This window comes from Rhinolophus sinicus, linkage group LG03, assembly GCF_036562045.2.
Source record: "Rhinolophus sinicus isolate RSC01 linkage group LG03, ASM3656204v1, whole genome shotgun sequence".
Lineage (NCBI taxonomy): Eukaryota > Metazoa > Chordata > Mammalia > Chiroptera > Rhinolophidae > Rhinolophus > Rhinolophus sinicus.
This window is the reverse complement of record NC_133753.1, coordinates 44,590,755-44,616,810: the sequence shown is the minus strand read 5'-3', so window position 1 is coordinate 44,616,810 and position 26,056 is coordinate 44,590,755. Positions and strand designations below refer to the sequence as shown.

Below are 26,056 nucleotides of genomic sequence, written 5' to 3'. Positions count from 1 at the left end.
TTCTAAGTCAACAGTCTAACATACGCATTTTTGACATACATTCAGGCTGAGGTTTAAGACCCACACCCTCCTCAGACTGTGTCTTTTGCTAACAGAGAAGATGCCACCACTACTGTGAATGTCGCATTTAAATGTGCAAATTGCACCTGAGGAGGAAGGAATGGAGAACCCTGGAGTCTACAGCCTGGACCTGAACGCTTTCATGCTCAGTATTTTTTGAGGAGTGTTTTTAAATCCTCTGTTCATATCCAAAGATACCACATTTTGAGAAGCAAAAGATTTTTTTCCAGTGATCACCAAGAATGATCATTCTCAAGAAGGATGTCCCCTGCATCAGTCTGTTTTGAGTTCCCCACACCCGATTCCTTCCTCAAACTTCTGAGACACCAGCAATAGCTGGATTTTTCAGTGGTATCTCATTAGCACCTCACAGTAACCTGTAAAAATTGCAAGAGCAGAGGTGAATACCCTCGTTTTACAGATGAGAAAGTGAGAGTTGCAGAGAGGTGAGAGAGCAAGCGATTAGTAGTGGTAGAGTTAGAATTCCTAGCCAATTTTCTAGTTCTTAAAAACCCATCCTCATATTTTAAATTAGACCCCCAAAATGTATATCTTGATGCTTTTCATTGCAAAGCTATCTTCATACTGTGTTTTCCAAGAAACATGCTCATTTACACTTTCAGCTATTTCCTGTAAGAGTAGTTCAAAATAACTCAAAATAATGAAATGATGATTAACAGATATGTCCGTGTTCTCTCTTCTGGAACAGTTACATAAGAAGTTCTGCTTCAAAAGGTTCTTTGTATTTTGTTTGGCTTTTGTTACTTGGACAAAGCAAATTAGTTTTATAAAGTTAACCAACTATTTAACTGTATATTATTAAGAGTAAGAAATGAATCTCACCTTCAAATATCAAGTTTTAAGAATATTTATTTTGTAATTGTCATCTCTTTATTATAAAAATCCAGTTTCCCAAGCAGTTATTCCTTTTTTAAAAAAACTTTTATTTAAGTGTGTTTTTCCAGGACCCATCAGCTCCAAGTCAAGTAGTCGTTTCAATCTAGTTGTGGAGGGTGCAGCTCATAGTGGCCCATATGGGGATCGAACCGGCAACCTTGTTAAGAGCACTGTACTCTAACCAGCTGAGCTAACCGGCCACCCCTCGTTATTCCTTCTGTAAAGGCACATTTTCTAAGTCCAGAAATACGTTTTAAACCATCCGTCTGTACTATTTTCCCCAGAGGAGGAACTGACCCATTTCCCTGTTGCTATTTGGAAACCAGCAAGCTGCATGAAGGTGACTTATCTAATTTATTTCTAAGCACATTTTACCATAGAGATGTCTCAACCTCTATGTGATGACAGGCGCACAAAGCAGTCTGTAGTGGGCAGTGTGTTGTGATGTCACTGAGAGATAGCAACAGCTTGTGCTCTCAAGTGGCTCTCTGTCCGCATCATCTTTCTCTGCTAAACTGGGGCTCTGCTTACAAGGGTTCAGTGGTATGCAAACAGCCTCTAATTGGTTTTCTTAAAAGAGGCATTGTTGATTGGAAAGGCTGTATTTACACTCTGCCCTTTTTGCAAATGCCAGACTTTCTCAATAGAATTTCGGAGGAAATTTTCTGTTTTGGACACAATTACTGCATCTGACCAGAATAGACACAGCACCACCCATATTGCTCAATGCTCAACATTGCATCTTTGCTTTTGTGTCACTGATTTTTGTTCAAGCATTCTGAAACTTGAATTATTGATGGAACCATTTTTACAAGTACACATCCTCCTAAAGTTTTTGCTTCCCTTTAAAGCAGGCCATGGGACCCATGGCAAGAATTCTTTGAAGAGCGCAAGTTCATGAGACTTAGACATTTGTGTAACTAAACCTCGCTCTTTCCCCTTCAGGAATCTGATTCTTCTTCTTCCTCCTCCTCTTCTGGCACATGGCTCCTTGTGCTCAACTCCAGTGTAGTTTGGTTGATCGATGCTTCATTGTCTACATGCACCAACATCTGCTTTGCCAAGGACATTATGGATTAGTAGGAAGGACACTGGCCTTAAAACAGCAAATTCTTAAAAATGTTTTAAAGCCAAATCTCAGTTGCATATTCATTTCCAATATTTACCACTAGAGGTATGGCTACTTGCCTGTTTCTCCAAATTCTACCCCAATAAGCCTCCATTGCCAAAATGAGAAGGTAAATTCTCTAGAATGTTACCTGATATACAAATACAGTTCTTACATAAGAATTACACTGACTTAGATGTGCTGCTTTCAAATGGGTTTAAACAGCTTAACACACATCTGGGAGAAGAACTGCTAAAATATGGTGTATTTAAAAAGAGGATGATTTTACTGATTTACATTGAGGGCCTGTGGTAGGTAAGAGGGGAATATGATGAAAACTAGAACTCACTTTTTGCGCTATGCTTTGTAGTTGAGGCTACACTCTATTTTTGAACCCCAAACTTACTTATTCAGAGTGGTAAGAGTTGGACATATCCGTGCAAAGATCTCCACACACTCCTTGGGTTCATTAGAGTAACTAGAGAGGATGGATGACTAGGATGGTGGAGGTAATATAACAGTACCCAAATTAGTGAGTCAAAGTGTAACCAGCTGGTATAAAGGTGGGCTGTTCCCTGTCTAAAACAATATTATGGAATAGACAGTTTATCGAACTAGAAAATTCTTAACAGCACTTCCCAGAGTCTTTTGGGCTCAATAATGTGATTTACAACAGGTTTTGATCTCCAAGCAGCATGAAAGCAGAATGGACTTTGTCTTCCCTCCCTAGGCCCACACTTGATTGAGCTTACATCATGTGACTGTTCAGGTGCAGGTTGGGAAGACAGTGTCTCATCCCCTCTTCTGGAATTAATCATTGATTGGAGGGCCAGTTCTTCAACCTAGAAAAGAGTTAAAGACATTTTCCTTACTATTTCACTGGGCTCCTGATGTGGGAAAATTGTCCATGTTGTAAAAGGTTGGCATCACGAGAGGAAGTGAAAACTGTAATCTCAGTGCAGCTCTAGAAGAAAGGGTGGGGCTCATAAGCTTTCCCTGCCTTTAAAGAAAATGAGCAAAGAAAGCCTGGGGTGTACAGGAATTCCAGCTGAGCCAAGGATTTCACTCCCGCAGACCTCCCAGCCCTGGGCAGAAAACACAAGTATGCCCTTAAAAAAAGCCAAGTATCATCTTTTGATTCCACAGAGGGCAGATTCCCAACACTTAAGCTTGTCTACCCAGTAATGAAAAACTGAAAGCAGGGAGAATGGAAGTGTTTCTGGGAGCTAAAGGAATCTAGGCTTTGGAAGTCATCATCAACACATTAGGGACGTGTACAGGTACTTTGATGCTACGAGAACATAAATGTCAGCCATCACAACTGTCTTGAGGAAAAATGCTTACTATTTTGGTATGTCACAGCTGTACAATGCTTTCAGTTTACAAAGGGCTTTCACAACCCTCATCTGGTTGGGACTTAAAAGATCCTGTGGGAGGGTGCTGAGCAGGGATCGTCAGCATCATCCCACGGGGGCTGAACTCCACAGCTCTGGGAAATGGTCCTGGTGGGACCAAATCTCCACTGCCTGGCAAGGTCGTGGAGTCAGTACCTCGGAAGAAAAGCTCCTGGAAACTCTGCGACAAGTCTCTTCTCTCGGGCCTCTGTCTTCGCAGAACGGGAGAGGGTGCGACTCTTCTAGCTTTGCAGTGCTAGAGCTGTTTCAAGCGGCGGCAATACAAGCTTGGAAATAGTGGCTAGTAAATGCTGTAGGAGCTCAGGAGGAAGAGGTCGGTGGGAGGGGGGACGTCGCGGCGAGCCTTACGGAGATCGCACTTCCTCAGCGTGTGTCGTGGGGGGCAGGGGCATTTCTGGGGTGTCGGGTATAGGAGTGAACCTGCCCTACGTGCAGGCTGCTGGGCGTCAACCTAGACCTGCAGGATCAAGATTCTGAAGTGGGTCCCTGATCTCAGAACAAGCTCTCCAGGGGATTGTAAGCCACCAGGTCAGCATCCCAACGGCAGGTGAGGGAGGGATCGCCGGTAGCAGCGGGGCGCCGCAGACGCCAGGGGTTAGCGTAGAGCCAGGCGGCCTGGGGTAGGGGCAGCGGCGGGGTGGGTGCCGCGGAGTCACCTTGAGCCGGTTCAGCTGGTCGTGCAGTGCCGCCTTCAACCGGAGCAGCGTCTCCTCCTCCTTCCGCAGCTCCTGGAGCCGGCTTAACATCGCGTCCCCTCACGCCCGGGGCCTCCACGCCACCTAGTCGGTCAGGCGCTCGGTGATGACGCCACGGCCTCCACGTTCCCGGAAACGGAAGTGGACTGGGCCGGCCTGGTGGCACATGAGATGGGTACTTCCTGCCCGCTCTGCCGTGGGACAAACCCGGGTTTTAAACGGAAATACCGATTCGAATGGTCAGGATTCCTAAAGCACAGGGCGTTGGAGCGGTCAAGAACCTGGAGATTAAAACGGTCAAGTATCGAGTATCAAATGCTTCAGTTGAACAAGAGGCTATTTTAACGCCACAAAACCTGCAAACGCATTTGAAGGCACGGCCAGTCTCGTCAGCACTTAGCACGGCACACGCACCCTACTGGTTTTTGTGGGCAAGGATTCCCGGCCACCAGAATGTATATCCCAGGAGGTCCGCGCAAATTAGAGCATGAAATTTGAGCAACGCTAACAAATTGGATTGAGGTGGTGTCTTTGTGTTGGGGAACTGAGAGCTCTACAAACTGCAAACGGGATTATACATCACCCTGTGGATTTCAGACTGCCAGTGGGGGGTGGGACGTCAAGATCCTGACATGGGACAAGAGTAGGAATCATGTAAACTCTAGGGTGAAAAGACATTCACAGAACAAATTAAAAACTTTAGCAAAGAACACTTGTGGGTACACTCCTCTGCACCATGTTTGGGCAATATATTCATCTAGTTAAAACGAAACTACACAAGTGGTTCTGAGATGCTTCTGGCACTTTCAAGGGCCAAAATTAAGGGTGGCAAGCATTTCCTCCAAGAGCAGTTCTATTACAGTAGGTTAACATTTCTGAGGGAACTGTTTCTTACTGCTGCACCCCAATATATGTAGACTCTGCCCTCTTGTGGTTACTGAAGATGTCAAATCTTTATGGAATTTTCCAGTGTGGGGTTTTTTTGGTGGAGAGGCTAAATTCTAACAGCTTTTGTGTATTTCTGAGACAAGTCTTTTAACCATCTTTCTCAAGACGTTACTGTATTTTGCTGTGTGCACTTTTTGGCCCACATTTAGGAGGGGGAAATAAGGATACCCATTATACATTAGTACTAATTCTGTTTTCCTGAAAACTTGGTCCAAAAACACAGGCGTGTATGTCATTATACACGGCAAAATATGGCACTTACAAAACGGATTTTATATCCAGATTTATGGAACACCCCTTTCCATTCAACAGCATGGATTTAGTATAAATCCAATGCTCCATTTCATACCAGACTAGCAAATGATTCACACAACACTCCCAACAAGTCATGTTTCTCTTTGCTTCTGAGCCCTTTATTCAAAATTAGCTGTCCAAAGTGATTTGACTTTCAATAAACAAATTTAAGTTTATGCCACAGGCTTCTTTTCTTCTGTGGTAGGTTTCTTTTCTGCAGGCTTCTTCTCAGCTGCTGGTTTCTTGGTAGCTGCAGCCTTTTTTCCCACCAAAGGCTTCTTCGGCTTTGTAACGCCAACAGCCTTCTTTCCTTTCTTTCCTACCACGGGCTTCTTGCCTGGAACCCCCTTCTCATCTGATTTGGCTTCTAGAGCTGCTGCTGCTTTATCCATCCGGAGCTTGTGCTGCAACAAATCAGGAAGAAAATCTAAAAATCAAATCCTTCTAAAAACTTAATATATTAGCAAAAACCAAATTATCACTTACATTCTTGGCCTGGCGAAGAATGGTGTTCCGGCGCATGGTCTTTGCATATGGGTTTAGCTTCAACATGATTCTCAGGTTTTTCAGTGGATTCTTCTTCAGGACTCTGCGATGAATCTTTTTGCTATCAAAAAGTAGACACTGTTTAAAAACTAACCTGTTGTATGAGGTTGGGGCAAGAATTACTGTTAAGTATCACAACTTTACCGTGGTGCTCGGAGGGCTCTTTGAATCTCTGGGCTTTTCAAGATTCTGCTAAGGTCTGTATTGAGCATCTTGTGCATTGGAAGGCTGAAAGAAAAAACAAGTGATTGACTGAAGAACACGAACCTCAACAGAGACATTAAGTATCCACAATATAAACATCTATGTTCAATATGTGAGTATGAAGAACACGTACTTGTAGTTACTCTTGAGGGAGGCGGCTTTACGCCACGTGCCATACAGCTCATCCAACTTGCGGAAAGCACTTTCAGTCCAAATGCAGAAACGGCCCACATGCCCACCAGGAGCAAGTTTCAAAATGTTCAGTTTGCTTACGTTAAGCAGAGTAATTCCTTTTAAAGGAGGAGAGAATTAGGGCATGTATATTTCAACAGAAGAAACACAAATTATCTTTATGGCTTATGTGCTACCTAAGGTACCTGAGAACTATCATTAATTATGCAGTTTCAACCACTAAATGACACACGCATTCACCCAAGAACCAGAAGTTCCACAAAATCATGTTTCAGAAACACGGACCATAAAGTAGAATCTCATCATAATAAAAAGCTGGGTAAGCTTGCATAGTATAGGCAATCAAAACACGTTGGCAATCTAAGAATTACCAGGGATGTTTCTGAAAGCTTTGATGATGCCATTGTCCTCGTTATAGATAATGCAAGGTCCCCTGCGCTGGATACGACGACGGTTTCTCATTTTGCCCTTGCCAGCTCTCATTCGCTGAGAGGCATAGACCTACAAAATGAGAGGATTTAGTGTTCTGATTAAGATGATTCCTGTAACAGATCTTCATAGTTAAAAACCCCATTTTTACAGATGAGGAAAGATAGAAATGACTTGCCTAACATTAAAACACAGCCATCAATGGCAGTCAGGATTCAAACTCAAGTCGAGTTATGTGCTGGAATGCATATTGACAGTGGTATATTACATAGCCTAGGTGTGCAAGTTACACCACCCAGGCTTGTGTAAGCACGCTATGTCCACATGACAACAAAATCATCTAAAAATGCATCTCAGAATATATCCAATTGTCAAGCAGTGTAGTGGTTCCAGAGTCTCTGCTCATGTCCACTGAAGTTAATACTGTCCTTCAATAATCTTTAGAAAATTAAATTCTGACATGACTTGTGAAGGATTACCAAACTGCAAATGTGTCCAGTAAACCTACCTTTTTGATATCATTCCAGGCCTTAAGCTTCTTAAGAAGCAAAACAGCCTCTTTGGTCTTCTTGTAGCCTTCAACTTTATCTTCAACCACCAAAGGAAGTTCAGGAACTTCCTCAATACGATGACCTAACAAAGCCAATTAACATTGACCTGGTTACCCTGGACTTTTTGAAATATCAAGAAACATTTTATTTAACCCACGAAAGCAAAATGGTATGCAACATGCCAAATCAGAACTTCCACAAATATCATGTGTTTCAGAAACACGGACCAATGAAGTGGAATCTCATCATTTTGACAGTTAAAATAGACAACAAGATGACGTTTTTAGTTGAAGTTTCTAATATATTAAATCACTGTGTTTGAATTACTTCCCCAGTTACATAATATTCACTGATGACTTACTTGTTAGATTCAGTTACAACTATTTAGAAGGAAATTTGGGTACTCTGGGATAAATAGAATTTACACAGGCTATTAACACGAATGAAAAGTTCAGGTGAAAAAAATGTGTATTTTATACCATTCCTGTAATACAAAATATCACAAACCTTTAGACATAACCAGCGCTGGTAAGGCTGAGGCAGCCAAGGCAGAGCAGATGGCATATCGCTTCTGCGTTGTGTTTACTCTGCGGTGCCAACGGCGCCAGGTTTTAGTTGGTGCAAACATGCGGCCTCCACGACACATCTATTTTCCCAGTTAAGAACCACATTTTTCCAATGTTAGGAATTAAAAAAGGTTGTCTTGCTCAGTGAGAAATGTCGGCATCCTTCTGAACCAGCTTACTGACAGCAGGCAACTGTCGCTGAGAACAGAGTATGACGCAAATTACGACATCATGGCAAGCAAAACTTCCTAATGTCAAGCTCCTATTGTCTTTAATATTCGACAAAAAAAGTTTTCAGATTCCAAATCTGTGTAGAGCAACCTGGGAACTATTAGCGTCTTCAACACAAATATTTTCAAATTACTAACATGAATAAACCAGGTCCCGTCTGCTAAATTCCATGATGGCTGACCAGTTTAGGTAGTGATGCAAAGGATACATTGCCAAAGGCACCCTGGCCAGAACGATGAGTCCCACCACCTCGAACTCTGGGAATTCGAGCCACAGCTCTGCCAGTACCCCACGACTCAGCACTGGTTTGATGACCTGAAATTGGAATAAATACAAGTTTCAGCTACCTAACCATACCAATACGACTATTATGTATAGTGGCAAACAGCATCAGAACATCCAGGAAAATCATGAGATTCAGAAACACGGACCAATGGAGTGGAATTTCATCACTGCTGTTAAGCAGCTCTTACAGTATCAACCAATGAAAAATCTAAATCCATACCTGCTAATTCACTGACAGCATAGGGCTGTCTATTGTTTTTCCGCAAGTTAGTGTGAACAAAGTTCACAATATCCGGTCGAATGGGAGCCTTGAACACAGCAGGCAAAGTGACATTTTTGCCAGATGATTCTCCCTTTTCGGAGTACACCGATATCAGCGGACGAGCACACGCCTGGGAAAAAGGAAAAGATGTTTTTATTGACAAGCTGTGTCACAGGCACTCTTCTCATGTAGGCCAACACTACCATTAAACACTCAAGTTACTAGACTATGGAATTTGGTGAGGTTGACAATCCTTAAAGCTAAAACAAAGGCTAAGTTACCAACATAGCAAATCTATTAATATCAACTCTCACACTGGAAAGACACTTAGAATCAAGTTCTGCTACATCATTTTATTTTCAAAGAGAATGGTTTATCATTAAACTTTCAAACCAGGGCTTAAAAGCAAAATGATCAAAACCATACTGTGAAGTTTGAAAATTCTATTTAAAGCCACCATCTCAACTCTTTCATTCCAAATGTCAGCAAATCTTGCCTACCATAGCTCTACTGCACACGTCCACCCTCACCTCCTTCATCCGATTCTAAACGCATCTTCCAAAACTTACGAATATAAACACCACCTCCAAAGATCACCCGAAAGTAAAGCTTAGTCCCGAATATGGCCTACCCAATCTGCTCCATCTCATCTCCCATGCTTTCAGATGCACTCCTCCCTACACAGAGCCTTACCCCTCAGAGGTACCCCGTCTTCTCCTGAAAGATATTAGCATACTCACCTCCTTCAGGCCATCTTCTCTAAGTTTCCTTGATCACTCTGTTTAAAACCTAACTACCTCCTCAGCTGCTGGTTTCTTGGTAGATGCAGCCTTTTTTCTCCACCAAAGGCTTCTTCTACTTAAAGCATTGTTTCAAGCCCAAATGCCTCCTTTCCAACCCCCTATGTCCACAGCACTACCATCAAACATTACTATGTAATATTTTACCTAACTCAATTACTATCCAAGCAGGGTGTTTTTTTTTTGCCGATTTTGTTCACTAAACTCATGTCCCAGAACACTACACAGTACATATACAGACATTATTTGTGGAAATGCAGTACATTTAATGTTAGCCACGCTATGAGCTGACTTAAAAAAACTTAGGAGGAGACAGCAAACAACAATTTTACGGTTAAGGGGACCAGAAAGCTTTTTATAATGGCAATTCTTAAGATGAACAGAATTCAAAAAGGAGAAATTTTTCTTTAACAAAATCTCAAAATATGTAATATTCTTTACTAATTAGCACGTGGAAAAAGCCCTAAATTGAATTGCACCACGATTCGGTCTTAGGCCCCACGAACGTGCAAGTCTAAGACGTGCGGTCTTAGCCCATGCCTTCTAAGATCAAGGAAATTTAGAATTCCGAAGGTCCCTCTGCGCATAAGAACGATCTGGTGTCCTCCTGTGTTGCTTCCAGGCGCGCCCTGTGCCGGGACTCCCACGTTGCCTCTAAGATGGCTGCCGCATAACCCAGCTCCCAGAAACAGGGGCCTTTGGTCCTTGTCTCCTTTTCCTCGAGTTCTCTCCTTCAGATTTCATGCCCTGAACCCCAACCCATTCATGCCGAGCCCGAGAGCATGGGAAAGTCCAGTCGAAAGAACTTCCACTCACCATGGCGGGGAGAGGAGACGGCCACGCTCCTCTCAACCCGGAGGCTCCCACAGGAAAAGGAAATGCTTAGCACTCCCGCATTCTATATGTAACCTTCAACCCGTCCCCCACCTTGCTCCTCCTCAGAACCAATCCAGAGACATAAAAATATCTCTCTGCCACTCTAAAAAAACAAAAAACAGGGTATTATTTCTTCATATGCATGAAATTACGGTATCTATTGACTTCCAAGCCAACAATAGCGCCTAGAAACGAAGGACTCCTTTTCGCGGACTAATTCGTAAGTAGGCGTGGCCAACTCTCGCGAGACGTGGTGTCTTCATTTCAACTACTGTAATATATTTTAATTTTTTCATACGGAAATGGAAAATTATTGGGACAGGGAAAACCGCTGTGTGCCCTAAAACAAAAGTTTAACTTGTGGACAAACGGGACCTGTTGGGAGCAGTGGGGGTAGTAAAAGTAGTCCCGGCGGGAAGGGTCAGGTCTGCAGACGTCAGCGTCCGGCGCGCAGTTCGGTTTGGCGGTTCAGCATCTACTGTCAGACCGAGGCGGGATGTGGTCGCGAATGAACCGAGCTGCTGAAGAGTTTTACACTCGTCTCCTGCAGTGAGTTGTAGCCCCTGCTGTTGGCTAGGTTGCGAGGACAGCATTACTCCCTCGGCGTATCGCAGTCCCTGCCCCAAGCCTCTTGCGGCAGCTTTAGAGATTAGCGTCTTGTCAGTTCTCTGCGGCGCGTACGTTAAAGACTAAGTCAGCTTTCCCGGGGTCCGGGAGTTGAGAAGAGGCGGGTCATCTGCTCCAGTGTGGGGCTGGCTCGGGGGGGGGCGGGGGGGGGGGCCTTGGTTGTAGTCCAGTTTAGGAGAAAATGCCTGTACGCTATCAACTGAGGTGGAATGTGACAAGTTTTCCAAGGGACATTTTATTCGTTCTAATAATGCATACAACTCGCAGTATATTAGAGGCACCTTCCAGTACATATACTACATGTTGGCATCCTTCACTTGTTTGAAGCCTAGCTGGTGTGAAAGATGTTATAGCCTATTCGAGATAGTTACCATATGAGCTACAGCTGTAATTGATAACGTGATGGTGCGTTGGCTTTGTAAAGCACCTTTAATTTCACTGTGCTCTAAGACTTCATTTTATTGGTACAGTGACGTACTAGTACCAAAGAGGATTCTCTCTAGTTCTGCATCCAACGTAAAAATCGAATCCAGTAGTTCTCACATTTGAGTGCGCATGAGAATTACTAGGAGAATAGTCAAAACACAGATTCTGGGCCCCACCTCTAGGGTTTCTGATTATTAGGTATGGGGGGCGGGGCTGGGAGGGAGGGTGGTGGCCAAGAATTTGCCTTTCTAACAAATGACAGGTGAAGCAGATGCTGCTGGCCTGACACCACACTTTGCGAACCACTGATGTCATCTAACCCCTTATTTTTTAAATGCCATAACTTTTCATTGTTTATCTTTATTGCTTTTCTCCCTGCTTACAAAAGTGGTAATTCCTGTCAGTTTTTTGATCACTGTAGAAGGAGCACTACCTTTTTTAAACTAACAATGTCTTGAATAGCTTTCAAAATGAGAGCCTATAGATCTGTTTCATTATTTTTATTAACTGCTATATATTTCATTCTATGGTTTGAGAAATGTACACATGCTTGAGAAATGATTGTTGAATGATTGATTGAATAACATCCCTGAGTTATACCTAAAAGACAAACATTTTTAAGAATAAGACACAGTCTTGTCCAAAATGGCAAAAGTGAATCAGTCAGTCACTGATAGGCCTAATCTCTCCTATTTTTATTTCAGTAAGTCATAGAGTAAATTAAAAAATAATTGGTATTCTGAAACAATTCCACTGGATTCCTTTAGGACTCTAAAGATTCTTTTTTAGAGTATAGATCAGACTGATGTGCATTTTGGTATATTAATGGATTATAGTTTACGTGCTTTGGGATCACTATTTTAAAACTTTCTTGACTGAAATGATAATTATTAGATGATATTCTAGACTTTTGTTTTTACATTTTTAAAGGGAAATTGTTTATCATCGTCAAATTTACTAATATTTCAGTAACAGCTCATAAAAATGGAGGGAGGATAAATGCTACCATTTTAGCCGTAGAAATCTACTGCCTGGGATCTTCAAATAACTTCTGTGTGGTTGCCCACTGAATCAGTGACAGATGAAAATCCAGTCATTTGTTTCTTTCCAAAAGTCATGTGATAAATTACATTTGGCTAGTAATGTGTTTTAAAAAATGTAAGAGTAGAGGTAGGTACTCTAATTTCCTGCTGCCTCTGAGAAGCCGTTGAATTCTGCTTTTCTCACTTGTGTCTCTCACAGAGATGAAGTGATGATTAACTTCTAAGTTTAAATGACAGAATACTATGGTATAGCCCTGTTTTTTCACATGTGGTTCTGCATTTCAGGGAAGTTGATGAAGAAAAGAAAGGAATCTGTAAAGATCCATTTATCTATGAGGTATGAAAAACTTATTTGGTTTTTAAACACGATTCAGTAATCCTAAAATTGTGAGTTTTTAAAAGTTCGGTTTCCATAGAGTAAATGTCACCCTTTTAGAGTTCAGTTCTAAGAGTTTTTATAAATTCATCCAGTCATATAACCACTCGCATAATCAAGATACAGAACATTTCTATCACCTGCAAAAATGTTCCCTTATAGTCAACCTTTTCCCCTGCTCCCGGTCCCTGGCAACCACTAACCTGTTTTCTATCTCCGTTTCCTGTCTCCTGTTTTGCCTTTTCCAGAATGTCATATAAATAAAATCATTAATGCGATATTTTGAGTTTTTTCCAAATTGTCACATAGTATGTAGCCTTTTGGGTCTGGCTTCTATCAATGAGTATCGTGCATTTAAGATTCATCTGTGTTGTTGTGTATCAGTAGTTCATTCCTTTTTATTGCTGAATAGTATTCCATTGTATGGATGCAGTACAGCTTGGTTATTCATTCAGCACTTGATGAACACCTGGATTGTTTCCAGTTTTTGATAGTTATGAATAAAGTTGTGTAAACATTCGTGGACTTATTAAACATCTAATATATGCCAACTGTTCCATAGATCAAACTCCCCATAGAGTTTAATCCACAAAATAATTGTACTAAAGCAAATTATGTACAAAAAGACTAATCTATGGAGAAATAGTCATAAATGAAAGCGTAATATCCATATATATAAAATATATAAAAAACTCTTTAAAATCAATCAGAAAAAAGATAACCATAATTGAAGGACACAAATATGTAATAACAGAAAGAAAAACACAAATACAGTTATCGCTCACTATTTGAATTCTCACTAATCAAACTCTGGAATCAAGTATATCCAGGTAAATGTATTAATTCCTCCCTGTCTGAATTCTTGCCACTTGATGCCTGTATTAGTTTCCTAGCGCTACTGTAACAAAGTACCATAAATTAGTTTGCTTAAAACATCAGAAATTTATTCTTTCACTGTTCTGAAGACTAGGAGTCTGAAATCAAAGTATCAGCAAGGCCTTGTTCCCACCGAAGGCTCTGGGAAAGGATCCTTCCTTGCCTCCTTCTAGCTTCTGATGGTTTCCAACAATCGTTGGTGTTTCTTAGTTTATAGACACATGTTAATCTCTACTCTCTGCCTTTGTCAACACCTGGCCTTCTTCCTATATGTCTGTGTCTCTAAATCTCACCTTATAAGTACACCAGTCGTTGGATTTAGGACCCCTCCCTTTAATGCAAGTTAATCCTCATCTTGATTACATTTGCAAACACCCTATTTCCAAATAAAGTCACATTCAGAGGAACCAGGGGTTAGGACTTCAACATATCTTTTGAGGGGACGTAATTCCAACCACAACAGTATTTGATACTCAAGAACCTAGTAGATTAGAGTGACACAGCATCCTTTGTTCTGTGAACTTGGTTTCTAAATGCTTCAATAACCAAAATAAGAAATTAAATAGATTTAAATAATGAGAAATTTGTCAATAATAAGCATATTAGAAAGTGTTCACCTTCATTAGTGATCAAATGAAAATTAAAACAATACTATTTTTTGCTATGAGATAATAAAAATAAATGAAAATAGTGTGTTGAATAAGTGATAGGAATGCAAATATGTGGGTATGATATATTTGAAAGGCAATTTGACACTATCAATATGATTTTATATATTCACCTTAAGAAAGTAATTCAAGATGTCCATTATCAGTTGTTTATTATAGCAAATAACTTGAAACTATCTAAATGTCGAACAATGTGGAGTTATTATATGATGTTAGAGCCACCGTACTACACAACCAAAGAGCATTTAATGGCATGGAAAGTTCATGTTATAAAACTATTAGAATATTATATTTTATTAAGCAAAATCTTATCTAGATATCTGAATAACAGATACATTTTGATTTTAATAGATTTATTTGTATGCCTGGAAAAAGATCTGGCAAAATATATACCAACAAGATTAATAACAGTAGTGATCATTCTGGCTAGTAGAATTATAGGTGAATTTTTTTAAAATCTCTTTTAGCTATCTATTTTCAAACTCTTCTATAATAAACATGTATTGTAATTGGAGTAAAAAAACATGCATTTCCTATAAACTGATAAAGTTCTAAATTCCATAGTATAATCAGAAGAAAGGATAATATCTAGTAAAGGGTTAATTTTGTGGTACATGATAAATACAATATGATTAGAGGAAAAGGCTGTCGGTGTGATCCTAATCAGAGGAAGGCCTTACAAGGCAGGATGCACTTCACATGGGCCTTGAAGCATGTGCAGCTACAGATGTAATCTAGATTTTCTAAACATGAAAAACAACATGGGCAAAAAATAAATGAAATCTTACTTTTAAAACATGTCTTATTCAAATTCTCCTTTCCCGTTACTTGCAGAGACCTGGTCTTTGTGTTTAAATATTTGTACGTGTGTGTGTGTGTGTGTGTGTGTGTGTGTGTGTGTGTGTATAAAACATTGCTTGACATTATCTGTTTTTGATAGGCTGATGTCCACGTGCAGTTGATCAGCAAAGGCCAACCGAACCCTTTGAAAAACATTCTAAATGAAAATGATGTAGTCTTCATCTTGGAAAAAGTGGTAAGTATGCTTGGGCTTTGGTTGTTTAATTCTTAATAGCCAGATTTGGTTTTGTGGGAACCATCTGAAATGTACACATTTTTTAATCATAGTTTTGAAAGTGGATTCTAATTCCTTTAGGAATAAGTGCAGTGCTGTCCAATAGAAATATAATGTGAACCACATATGTAATTTAAAATTTTCTTTTTTCCCCCCTCTTCTTCTGCCTCCCTCCCCCCAACTCCAGTTCAAGCCATTGTTTCTCAGTCTAGTTGTGTAGGACACAGCTCCCTGGCCCATGCTGGTATTATGAGCCTTGCAGCCCGCCCCAGGCAGTCGATCGCAATCGCTGGTAGTCAGTCGGCCGCTCACAGCAGGTCACGCTGGCTGCTGGCCTCTCATGCTGGCCGCCAGCTGCTCATGGCAGCACACGGTAGCCCAAGGCAGCTCACGCCGACCTCCAGCTCTTCACGGCAGCTCACGGCAGCCCAGCTCCAGGGAAAGCCGTTGTTCACAATCGTAGCTGTAGAGGGTGCAGCTTACTGGCCCATATGGGAATCGAACTGGCGACCCGGCATTAGGAGCACGGTGTTCCAACCACCTGAGCCACCGGGCCAGCCCCTAAAATTTTCTAGTAGCCCCATTACACAAAAAGAAATAAGTGTAATTATGATACAGTAAAATTGACTTTTTTTCTTTTGTTGTCCAGTCATGTGAATTTTAACACATATATAGATTCTGGTAATCAGCACCACAATCAGGACACAAAATAATTCCATCACCCCCAAAACTCCCTGTGCTATCCCTTTAGAATCATACCCTCCCACAACCGCTACCCCTGGGCAACTCTTTTCCCTCACTGTAGTTTTGTCTTTTTAAGAATGTCATGAATGGAATCATGCAGTGTGTAGCCGTTGGAGTTTGGCTTCTTTCACTTAGTATAATGCCTTCGAGATTCTTCCAAGTTGTATCAGTAGTCCATGTCTTTTAATTGTAGTGTTTCTTGGAATGGATATACCAGAGTTTATTTACCCATTCACCCTTCGAAGGACATTTGTGTTGTATTCAGTTTTCAGTCACGAATAGAGCTAATATAATCATTTTTGTACAGATTTTTGTGTACGCATAACTGTTGTTTACAGTCAATAACGCAGGTGTGGGATTGCTGGGTTTGAAATTAGGTTTAGTAATGTTTTTTACTTAATCTGCTATTATCATTTCAACAGCTAATTAATATAAAAAAATCATTAATGAGCTGTTTTAAGTTCTTTTTTCCATACTACGTCTTCAAAATCTGGTGTTTGTTTTATGCTTACATCTCAGTTTGGTCTGGCCGCATTTCAAGTGTTCAGTAGCCGCATTTGGCAGGTGACTGCTATAGTGAAGGACACAGCATAAGTAACTATGAAGTTCTACTTTCATTTTTGTTTGTTAAATGTAACAAGAGGGAACTTCTTATTTGTGTATCATTTTATAATTACAATCTTAAACTTTTGTGTTTTAACTATGGTAACTTTTGACAGTGTGGTTTTTACTGAGTGCTGATAATGCTGTCACATTACATGGTTGCTGGGGACCAGCATCCATGCCTTTGGTTACATTGTGTCCTGAAGTAATAGGAACAGGCTCTCCTAGGGGGAAGTGGAGGTTCCGTTAGAAGGAACATACCGGTCTGCTTTGGGGCCCTCACTCATGCTGTCTGGACAGGCATTGTGATAAATGAACAGGGAGCTCTTTATTTTAAATACACACACATGAAAACTCTTTTCTGAGGAGGGGAACTACTTTATTTTTTATGTTAATGAATGGGTGTTATTAGTGCTTGTCTATGGTGGACAAAGCTTGGAAAATAGTTATAGCTGAATTATGTGGCTGACTTTAGACGTTTGTAGTGAGGAGAAAGGGAAATTTATGTCGAGCAAAAGCTGAAAAAATGAAGATGGTCAGATGAAGATGAGTTGTTATCTTGGGAAAAGTAAAGATGAGCAGAGGGTATTTGTGGAAATCTGGGTTAGGATACTGATGAGAATGCAGCTCAGAGTTGTAAGGAGTTACCTGGAAGTTAGTTAGGCCCTGGCATTTTTGGATGGTGAGCAATTAAAATGGCCTTTGTTTCTGCAAAGATCAGTAGAGCTTAAAGCATGAGTTTTAAGTATATGACTATTGAAAAGGAGAACAGAGGAAAAAAATGATATTTCTTGGGTACCTCTAGTTCTAGGAACTTTTTGGAAACCCAAGCCTGGAAGAGAATGTAATCTGGAATCTGGCAAAAGAAATTCAAAGCTGAGGAAACATCTAGGTCTGATACCTATTAAGTCAGTAGCAGATATACTGCCAGAAGAGACTACCTAGATTCAAATGTTGGCTTTGCACTCAGCAGCTGTGTTATCCTAGGCAAGTTATTCAGCCATTCGCTACCTCAGGTTTCCCATCTCAAAAACAGGGTTAGTAATAGTATCTATCTCAGGGCTTTTATGAAGAATAAAAGAAAACTTAGAGCAGTAGCTAGTACCTGGTAATGCTCAGGAAATGTTTACTCATAATTGTTATTGTTGGCAAAGCTGAGCTAGTTAACTACTGAAACACAGAGATATCAGAACCCTGTAACACAAATGAGAGTGAGCCCTCAGAGGAATAGCTTTAAGGAATAAGGGCTGTGGATGTTCATGTTTGGGAGCGAAGAGTTGGACGGACTTGGGGAGTCTCCCTCCCACGGGTCTCCCTTGGTATTTTGTCTTGAATGCATCATTTTGTACGTGTTGGAGCACTTTCTTTTCTAATGGCATCAGATACTTCCTCTATCAGTAGCAACCTAGAGCAACATGTTTTGATAGGACAGTGGTAATGCTTCTAAGGGCAAGATTTGTTGGTACCAAACTGGTTTGTAGTTATGATTCTTGCCATAACCCAATCGTTTGTGCTTCAGGTTGTAGAAATCAGTACATTATGTTTTAGCATGGAAGAGTTGACTGTTACCTTAAATGTTCTTTTACGTGGTTAAATAATTTAAAAACATTTTTAAAGCCTTTAGAAAAGGAAGAAACAAGTCCTGTTGAAGAGCTACAATCTGAAGAAACTGCTATTTCTGATTTCTCTACTGGTGAGAATGTCGGACCACTTGCTTTACCAGTTGGGAGGGCAAGGTAAGTTTTTTCTTGGTATTGGGATAGGACTAGGGTGGAGGCTAGGAATTTAAATGGAAGCATTCTTATAAACATTGGGGAAAAATATATGTCTGTCCCAGATCCCTCCCTCCCCCTCCCCCCAGATATGTATACCTAACTCTGTCTAAGGATAGCTCTACTTGAATATCCCATAGGTATCCCAGACATGACCAAGAAGGCTGCAGTGATCTTTCCTTTCTCCAGTCCCTTGTACCGTTTGTTGTTGTTGCTTAAATGTTTTCCTTGTGTCTAATCTGGTTCCCCTCCAATCTTTCTTCCTCACTCCTGCCAGAAAGCCTGGTTGTGTTCCTCCCCTGCTTATAAATCCCTCAGCGGTTCTCGTTGCCTCATGATAACATCCAAATTCCTTTTGAGTGACACACAGGAGTCTTCCTTGTCTAGTCCAGAAGTCTTCCACCAAGGGTACCCAGCAGGCATTTGGAAATTGCAGGGGTACTTTTTGGTTATCATGATGCCTGAGGGGAGCTATTGGCCTGGACCATGGATTGTAAACGTCCTGCGATGCATGGGGCTCTCCTGCCCGATGAAGAATGACCCCGCTCTGTTAGAAACCCTGCTGCCTCTGTCCGCCTTGCCAGCCTTACTTCTTGCCTCCTCCCTGTGTAGCCATCTGCACTTCCGTCTGCCCGGCCTCCCCACCTCCAAAACCAAAAAATCCTTGCCATCAAGGAGCTCTGGAAGATACCGTCCTATAAATAATAATATTAGAGAACAACAACTATAATAACACTATTCACAAAGTGACTTTCCTTCGTGGTGATTTTTGTTTGTTTTGTTATGTGGAAGCTTCTAACATTTTTATGTAGTTAGATGAACCCTTCTTGGCTTCTTGATTTTAAATCATATTTAAAGGCCTTTTTTCTTTCCTCCCCCACAACTTAAACATTATTTGTTTGTATTGTTTTCTCCAGCCAGTGTTTGTTGGGATTTACCCATATGCTTATCATTTCTTTGCTCTCCATTTCTTCTTGCATTTCAGACCTTCCTTCTGGGATTATTGTATTTCCTTTTTGAAGTACAACCCCTTAGAAATTCCTTTCCTGAACATCTGTTGGCAATAAATTCAGTTTTCATCTCTTTGGAAAAAAATTTAGGTCACATTTTTGGGTAACTTTTAATTTTGACATATTTTCAAATTTACAGAACAGTTACAAGAATAGTGTAGAAACTTCTGTATATCCTTAACACAGGTTCAACAATTATTTACATTTTGCTGCATCTGCTTTGTCATTCTTTCATTCCTCCTCCTCCCCCACTCCCACCATCTATTGATATATAATATACACATCTCACATACACAATTTTTTTGTGAAATATTGACAGTATGTTGGAGACATTATTATTCTTTACTCCTAAATACTTCATGATATATTTCCTAAGAACAAGTACATACTCTTACATGCCACAGAACAATGATCAAAATCTGGAAATGTAACATTGTTACAATGCTATTATCAAATTCACAGTTCATGGTCAGATTTCCTTAAGTGTCCCAATGACTAGTGACTTCAAGCATCTTTTCATGTGCTTATTGGCTCCTACTTCTTTCTCTGCCCCCCCCCCCCAGCTTTACTGAGATGTAACTGGCACATCCTATTTGTTTCCTTAGCTTCATTTCACAACATGCTTTCACTCCCACTGAACCTCTACCTTTACCATATTGAACTCCCTGCTTATAGTAGCTCTGATCCTGTCACTCTGTCACTTTCTGGTGCATGAGCCTTGATCTGCCTGGTGTGCCCTCCTCTCACTTCTTCACTGGGTGAAATATTTATGCGCACTTTGCCACTTAATTTCCAGAATTTTGTTTCTGGGACAACCTTAGTGATACCTTTGGAAAATAAAATTCTTGACTGATTGGCAATCTCTACCTATGATTTATTCTTCTTACTCTTGTTTTCAAGGCAGTTAATCGGACTTTACACCATGGCTCACAATCCTAATATGACCCATCTGAAGATTAGTCGGCCAGTTACTGCCCTTCCTCCCCTCTGGGTGAGGTGTGACAGTTCAGATCCTGAAGGCACCTGTTGGCTCGGAGCTGAGCTTATCACAACAAATAGCAGCATTGCAGGAATTGTCTTATATGTGGTCAGTTGTAAAGGTGAGAGCTCACTCTTACTACTTTTATGGGTGTATGTGTGCGTATTATTTGATAGTTATTGTTTTGTGGTTTTAACTGAAAATTGATATTGTTAAGAGGGAGGTGCACACAGTGGAACTTGTGTTAGCCATGAATCTACTCTTGTGTACAGCTTGCAGCATGTAGATGGTATTCTAGAATCTCCAGAAACAGGTCTCCAAAAATCTGGACAAGAGTTTTCACTGTTTTGTTTGGGTTTCATTTGATTTGTATCTGTCATTTTGGAAATTTTCCTTCATTGGAGAATTTAAAAAAATTGAATACAATGACAATATATTTCCAGTCTTATAGTAGGCATATAATTATATTTTTGGTGGTAGTATTGACCTTTGTTCCACTTTCATTTTTCTATAAAGATTTCATTCATCTGTGATTTAAAATTTAATCTCAACTGTAATTAGTGTTAAATTGTGGTACCCTCAGAATTTGAATTTTCTAGCACTGTTATTTTGAATTGTACCCTTAAATTATTTTTTTCTTTAATGTCCCATAGCTGATAAAAATTATTCTGTAAATCTTGAAGACTTAAAAAATTCACATAAGAAAAGACATCACTTGTCTACTGTAAGTATTTCTTTTCTCATTATTTTCTTCAAACTGTTACCTACCTGTCTTCCTAATTTAAATTTTTTTCACTTTTAATATGACTAGATATTTTTCTGTAGTATCGAAATGTTTGTTTTTATTTTCATATCAGCTAATGATTAGTATTAAAATACAGAGGGTGCCAAAAAAATGTATACACATTTTAAGAAAGGAAAAAAATGTATTAAAATTGTAATAATATATATTGATAACAAAAGATAAATACAAGACATATGTATACATTTTTTTGGTACTTTTTTGGTATATGCCTTCTGTCTTTTAGCTAATTTTTGTGATTAAAAAAGTTGTCTTATTTTTCCATTTGGGATAAAAGTATGGCATTTTTTTCTTCTTTTGAGAAACGAGAGTAATTTCAATAATGGGCCTTTGGTCATGTGACAGCATAGTGAATTGCCTGCTGGATGCATTCTTTTCAGGTTACAGCCAGGGGCTTTGCCCAGTATGAGCTCTTGAAGTCCACTGCCTTGGATGACATAGTCCCTGCGTCACAAACTACCATCACTTTGGATATTTCCTGGAGTCCCGTGGATGAGATTCTTCAAATTCCTCCACTGTCTTCAAATGCAACTCTGGTAAGAGCGAAGCCTGTTTTCTGTTGCTGCGTTTACTCAGTGTAGGTTTACTTTTAACTCGCTTGTTGCTGAGCCCAGCCCCAGCCCTCCCTGAGTTCTGAAAGGCTCAGCTGGCCCCTGAAGTCTCACCAGGGCAGTTAGTGGAGGTTTGGCCAGGTGATCTGATCTATCAGTTGCCCACAGTGCTGCAATTATGTAACTTAAGAATTTTCCAGTGATTAATAAAATCTCTTGAAGTTGGGACACAAGTGAAATCATCAAAGTGACTTACCATCTCTGCTATTCTTAGAAGAGTGCAGATATTCGCAACACATCAAGAATCACACTATTAAAAGCCTTTTCACCCTATATTTACATTTCTAGGAATCTGTCTTACGAAATTAATCAGAATTGCTAACAAATATATACTGAGGGTGCCAAAAAAATGTATACACATTTTAAGGGATGTGATCTATGTATTACTTTTCAAAGTTGAATTGAATTATGGTAGCAATGTGTAGTATGATGTTTGCTCAAAAGATGACGTTAATCAAATGAATGCTATCGTCACCATGGGACAGGCAGGACAGTCAAAGAAAATGGTGGAAGCACGGTTGTCATTCAAGGAGTGCAAGACCATTTTGAAGTGGTATTTGAAATTCAAGAATGTTGTGGAAGTACAACAATGGAGGCGTGAATATACAACAGAACCTCTAACACATCTAACAATTGGCAGCATTTGTGATAAGTTTGAAACGCATGGTGCTGTGTGAAGAAATTGAAGTGGCATGCACAGTGTGATACAAGTGGACACTTTGGTCAATGTTGCTCAAGCATAGTTGGTTGTAATCAGAAGTGTCTGGACGCTGATGGTCACCACTTTGAGCACCTCTTATAATTGCAGAAGTCAAACAGGACTTATTATGGGTATATATTGAGTATTACAATTTTAATAGTTTTTTTTTTTTTTTAAATGTGTATACATTTTTTTGGCACCCTCTGTATGTACAAAGATATTCACAGTGATATAGCTGTGTTTCCAAAATATTAAAAACAAAACCTGTATGTTCAATAAGGAAATGATTAAAATAGATATCCATGGTGAAACATACTTTCTTTAAAAATCACTATTTAAAATTAATAATAATAGGAAATGCTTATTTTTAAGTAAACCAAAGGAAAAAGTACAAAATTGTATATATGATAAAATCTCAACTATATTTTTAAAAAATGTATACAGAGAAGCCTGGATAGTATTAACAGTAGTTCCCTCAGGGTGATGGAATTATGGATAATTATATTCTTAATGCTTTTCTTTTCCTACAATAGGAATCTACCTACAACAGAATTTACTTTTTTTTGTTGTTCACTGCCTCTCTCTCTCTCTCTCTCTCTCTCTCTCTCTCTCTCTCTCTCTCTCGCTCTCTCTTTTGTCTTTAATATCTTAGGGTTGTAAAACTTGACCTCCAGGTAGGACAGCACACTGTTGGTTTAATTAGAAGGAGTCTAATGGACATTTTTATGGGGGAGGTATTTTTGGTGTGTAGTAATGCTAAGTTTGTCATTGAGTCTTGAGATATATTTATATTTCTCCTACTTGTCCTTTGGAAATTCCATGGGAGAGAGCAGGATTGCAGTTGTCCCATGTAGATACAGTTGTGGTAGAGAGAGGGCATGTGGTGGCCTGAATTGCTGCATCGGGATGGGCAGGTTCTAGGGTATCTCTCTCTGAGTAACATGTTCTAAATGAAGTATTGCCCTACTTTTTCAATTCATTAGTGCTTTATGAAATATGTTTTTTAATGTGTGGGTAGTTTGAAATTCAACTTACTGTGACTTTTATGCCAAGAAGATGGGATTACCACTGAAAACTGACTTTGGGAACTTTGTAGAATATTAAAGTGGAGTCAGGAGATCCTAGAAGTCCTTTGAGTCATCTTCACAGAGAACTGAAATTTCTCCTTGTGAGTATCCTTCTGGAATTTGTAACTTGCATTAAATCTTATGTTTTCATAAAAATGTTTGCTAATATCATCGTTACTTAGTTTTGTGTTCTTCAAAATTTGTTCCAAATGTTATGTATGCATTGGGTACTCTTGGCAATTTGGACAGTTTAATTTTACTATGGGGCAGTTGTCCTTACATTTAAAAGGAGTGTTAAATAGTAGCTACAGTGCTGCCTTTGCTGCTAGAGTGTTTGGTTTTTATTTATATGATGGATTCCCCTCTTTCCAGGTGGGTTAGCTGCCAATTTATTTTAAATGCACATGTAATCTGCTTGGTAATAACTTGGGTTTTGATTGATGCTAAAGATTAATGAGCATGTGCTTCAAGAATTTTATGTTTCAGTAATTTTAGCTCCACTCTACAAATTGAATCTCAAGGGGGTGCCTCATTTTAATGCAGTAGAAATTCCAAATGTCTTAGCCTGGCATACAAAGCCAGTTATATTCAGTCACTGCCTTACTTATTTTCTTATTTCTTTTTTTAACAGCTTTATTGAGATATAAATTACATCCCATAAAATTCACTTGTTCAGTAGTTTTTAGTATACTTAAAGAGTTGTACAACCATGACCATATTTAATTTTAGAGCATTTTCATCACCCCCAAAAGAAATCCCATACCCATTAGCAGTTACCTCCCACCCCCATTGGCCCTTGGCAACCACTAAGGTACTTTCTGCAGTACTTTATTCCTTTTAATTGCTGAACAGCATTCAGTTGGATAGCTGTACCACATTTTGTTTACCCATCCATCAGCTGATGGACGTTTCAGTTGTTTCTACTTTTTGGTTATTCTAAGTGATGCTGCTTGCCGTGAATAGTCATGTACATGTTTTTGTGTGGCTTATCTTTTCACATCTCTTGGGTGGAGTTGATGGGTCATAGGTTTACCTCTATGTTTAACCTTTTGAGGAACTGCCAAACTACAACTTTTCCAAAGTGGCTCCACCATTTTATATTCATAGCAGCAGAGTATGAGGGTTCACTTTCCCCACATCCTTGCCTGTGCTTGATATTATCTGCTTTTGTTTCGTCTTCCTTTGTTTGGTCTTTGTTATAGCCGTCCTAGTGGGATGAAGTAGTGTCTCATTAGGGGGCATTTCCCTGACGGCGAATGACATGGAGCACCTTTTCTCGTTCCTATTGGCACCGACTTATTTCTTTAGCTTAATCTAACACTGTGAATCTCCAACCCCTGCCCTATGGAGCTTCCTGCGTGTAGTAGCTCTGATCCTGTCACTCTGTCACTTTCTGGTGCGTGAGTCTTGATCTGCTTGGTGTGCCCTTCTCCCACCTCTTTGCTGAGTGAGCTCTCTGTGAGGACGATTGCATTGATCCCCTAGCATGGCCTGTGCCACCTGTGCTTTGTGCTGCTATAGAACTCCACACATACCGCGTCACAGCGTTTACCACACACAGTAATTCATTTACTTACTTGTCTCCCTTACTAGACTTCAGTGCCAGGTACCTCTTGTGCCTTCAGCAGCTAGTATAGTACCAAGCATTCTGAATACTTTTTCCTCCTATTGTTGTTATTGCTCTGTTTGTACGAAATTTGGTATTTTTTCTGCTTTTCTCACCTTTCTTCTTGAAAGCTCCTCTTTCAGGACCGTTGCTGTTGGCTGCCATCATACTTCTCCCCTCACGTCTCTGCCCTTCTCTGTCTACCCTGGCAGAGACCTTATATATTCAGTGATTTGACTAATGCCTTTACGAGGGAACTCCAGATCTCTGCTTTAAGCTGATACCAGTTCCCATCTTTCTTACTTCCATCAAATTATTTCCAACTTGAGTAGAGTGCTATTGCCTCAAATTCAATATGTCCAAAATGAAACATGAAATCTTTTCTAGACTAGATCTCTGGACCGGGAACCCCTGTCTGGTTCCACCATACCTTCAATTTCCCTTATATAGTTTACCCTTGAACAGCACAGGGGTTAAGGACACGAACTGCCCCAGTCCCCTGCCCCACAGTCGACAATCTGAGTATAACTTTTGACTCCCCCACAACTTAACTACTAATAGCCTACTGTTGACTGGAAGCCTTACTAATAACATAAATAGTTGATTAACACATGTTTTGAATGTTGCATATATTATACTGTATTTTCACAATAAAGTAAGCTAGAGAGAAGAAAATGTTATTAAGAAAATCATAAGGAAGAGAAAATACATT

The 26,056-nt window shown here is 40.0% G+C and overlaps 3 protein-coding genes and 4 non-coding genes across 10 annotated transcripts in view; 1 reads left to right on the top strand and 6 right to left on the bottom strand.

Moving 5' to 3' along the window:
* Positions 1-912: 912 nt before the first annotated feature.
* On the bottom strand, positions 913-4,309 carry SNAPC5 (small nuclear RNA activating complex polypeptide 5). Of its 2 annotated transcripts, none has more exons than XM_019725608.2 (3): positions 4,137-4,309; positions 2,818-2,907; positions 913-2,009 (listed from the first exon to the last, which is right to left on the bottom strand). In XM_019725608.2, the coding sequence occupies exons 1-3, from the start codon at positions 4,224-4,226 to the stop codon at positions 1,899-1,901; spliced, it is 291 nt and encodes a 96-aa protein (XP_019581167.1). In that variant the 5' UTR covers positions 4,227-4,309; the 3' UTR covers positions 913-1,898. The 2 variants fall into 2 exon arrangements, with proteins under 2 accessions (XP_019581167.1, XP_074183631.1); XM_074327530.1 differs by lacking the exon at positions 4,137-4,309 and adding an exon at positions 3,616-3,752 and having other exon boundaries at positions 1,765-2,009.
* A 1,200-nt stretch (positions 4,310-5,509) lies between these two features.
* Positions 5,510-10,560, bottom strand: RPL4 (ribosomal protein L4). Its single transcript, XM_019725607.2, has 10 exons — positions 10,300-10,560; positions 8,642-8,813; positions 8,345-8,451; positions 7,847-7,985; positions 7,297-7,421; positions 6,731-6,860; positions 6,301-6,457; positions 6,108-6,191; positions 5,904-6,024; positions 5,510-5,821 (listed from the first exon to the last, which is right to left on the bottom strand). The coding sequence occupies exons 1-10, from the start codon at positions 10,300-10,302 to the stop codon at positions 5,591-5,593; spliced, it is 1,269 nt and encodes a 422-aa protein (XP_019581166.2). The 5' UTR covers positions 10,303-10,560; the 3' UTR covers positions 5,510-5,590.
* On the bottom strand, positions 6,603-6,670 carry LOC141570860 (small nucleolar RNA SNORD18). The gene has a single exon (XR_012495305.1). It is a non-coding gene; the product is annotated as a small nucleolar RNA SNORD18 (small nucleolar RNA).
* On the bottom strand, positions 7,522-7,593 carry LOC141570858 (small nucleolar RNA SNORD18). Its single transcript, XR_012495303.1, has one exon. It is a non-coding gene; the product is annotated as a small nucleolar RNA SNORD18 (small nucleolar RNA).
* On the bottom strand, positions 8,044-8,142 carry LOC141570861 (small nucleolar RNA SNORD16). Its single transcript, XR_012495306.1, has one exon. It is a non-coding gene; the product is annotated as a small nucleolar RNA SNORD16 (small nucleolar RNA).
* Positions 8,523-8,593, bottom strand: LOC141570859 (small nucleolar RNA SNORD18). Its single transcript, XR_012495304.1, has one exon. It is a non-coding gene; the product is annotated as a small nucleolar RNA SNORD18 (small nucleolar RNA).
* Positions 10,561-10,604: 44 nt separating the features above from the next.
* ZWILCH (zwilch kinetochore protein) overlaps positions 10,605-26,056 on the top strand; it is a 31,383-nt gene continuing 15,931 nt past the window's right edge. Inside the window, exons 1-8 of one of the 3 annotated variants that reach the window (XM_019725610.2) lie at positions 10,605-10,908; positions 12,741-12,792; positions 15,316-15,411; positions 18,415-18,533; positions 20,480-20,679; positions 21,212-21,282; positions 21,741-21,896; positions 23,768-23,839. In XM_019725610.2, coding sequence (XP_019581169.2) covers positions 10,856-10,908; positions 12,741-12,792; positions 15,316-15,411; positions 18,415-18,533; positions 20,480-20,679; positions 21,212-21,282; positions 21,741-21,896; positions 23,768-23,839 — 819 coding nt within the window. In that variant the 5' untranslated portion in view covers positions 10,605-10,855. Of the gene's footprint in view, positions 10,909-10,971; positions 11,037-12,740; positions 12,793-15,315; positions 15,412-18,414; positions 18,534-20,479; positions 20,680-21,211; positions 21,283-21,740; positions 21,897-23,767; positions 23,840-26,056 lie in introns of those variants that run through there. The other 2 variants (XM_074327529.1, XM_074327528.1) reach the window with 2 other exon arrangements.

Excerpts from the sequence above, each read along its gene's own strand:
- SNAPC5 (XM_019725608.2), bottom strand. The coding sequence starts at position 4,226 with ATGTTAAGCCGGCTCCAGGAGCTGCGGAAGGAGGAGGAGACGCTGCTC. Across the intron at positions 2,908-4,136 it reads ACCAGCTGAACCGGCTCAAG|GTTGAAGAACTGGCCCTCCA; the intron begins GTGACTCCGCGG and ends ACTCTTTTCTAG. Across the intron at positions 2,010-2,817 it reads CACCTGAACAGTCACATGAT|ATGTTGGTGCATGTAGACAA; the intron begins GTAAGCTCAATC and ends TTGGCAAAGCAG.
- RPL4 (XM_019725607.2), bottom strand. Across the intron at positions 6,025-6,107 it reads AGAGCCCTCCGAGCACCACG|CAAAAAGATTCATCGCAGAG; the intron begins GTAAAGTTGTGA and ends ACTTTTTGATAG. Across the intron at positions 5,822-5,903 it reads TTCTTCGCCAGGCCAAGAAT|CACAAGCTCCGGATGGATAA; the intron begins GTAAGTGATAAT and ends GATTTGTTGCAG.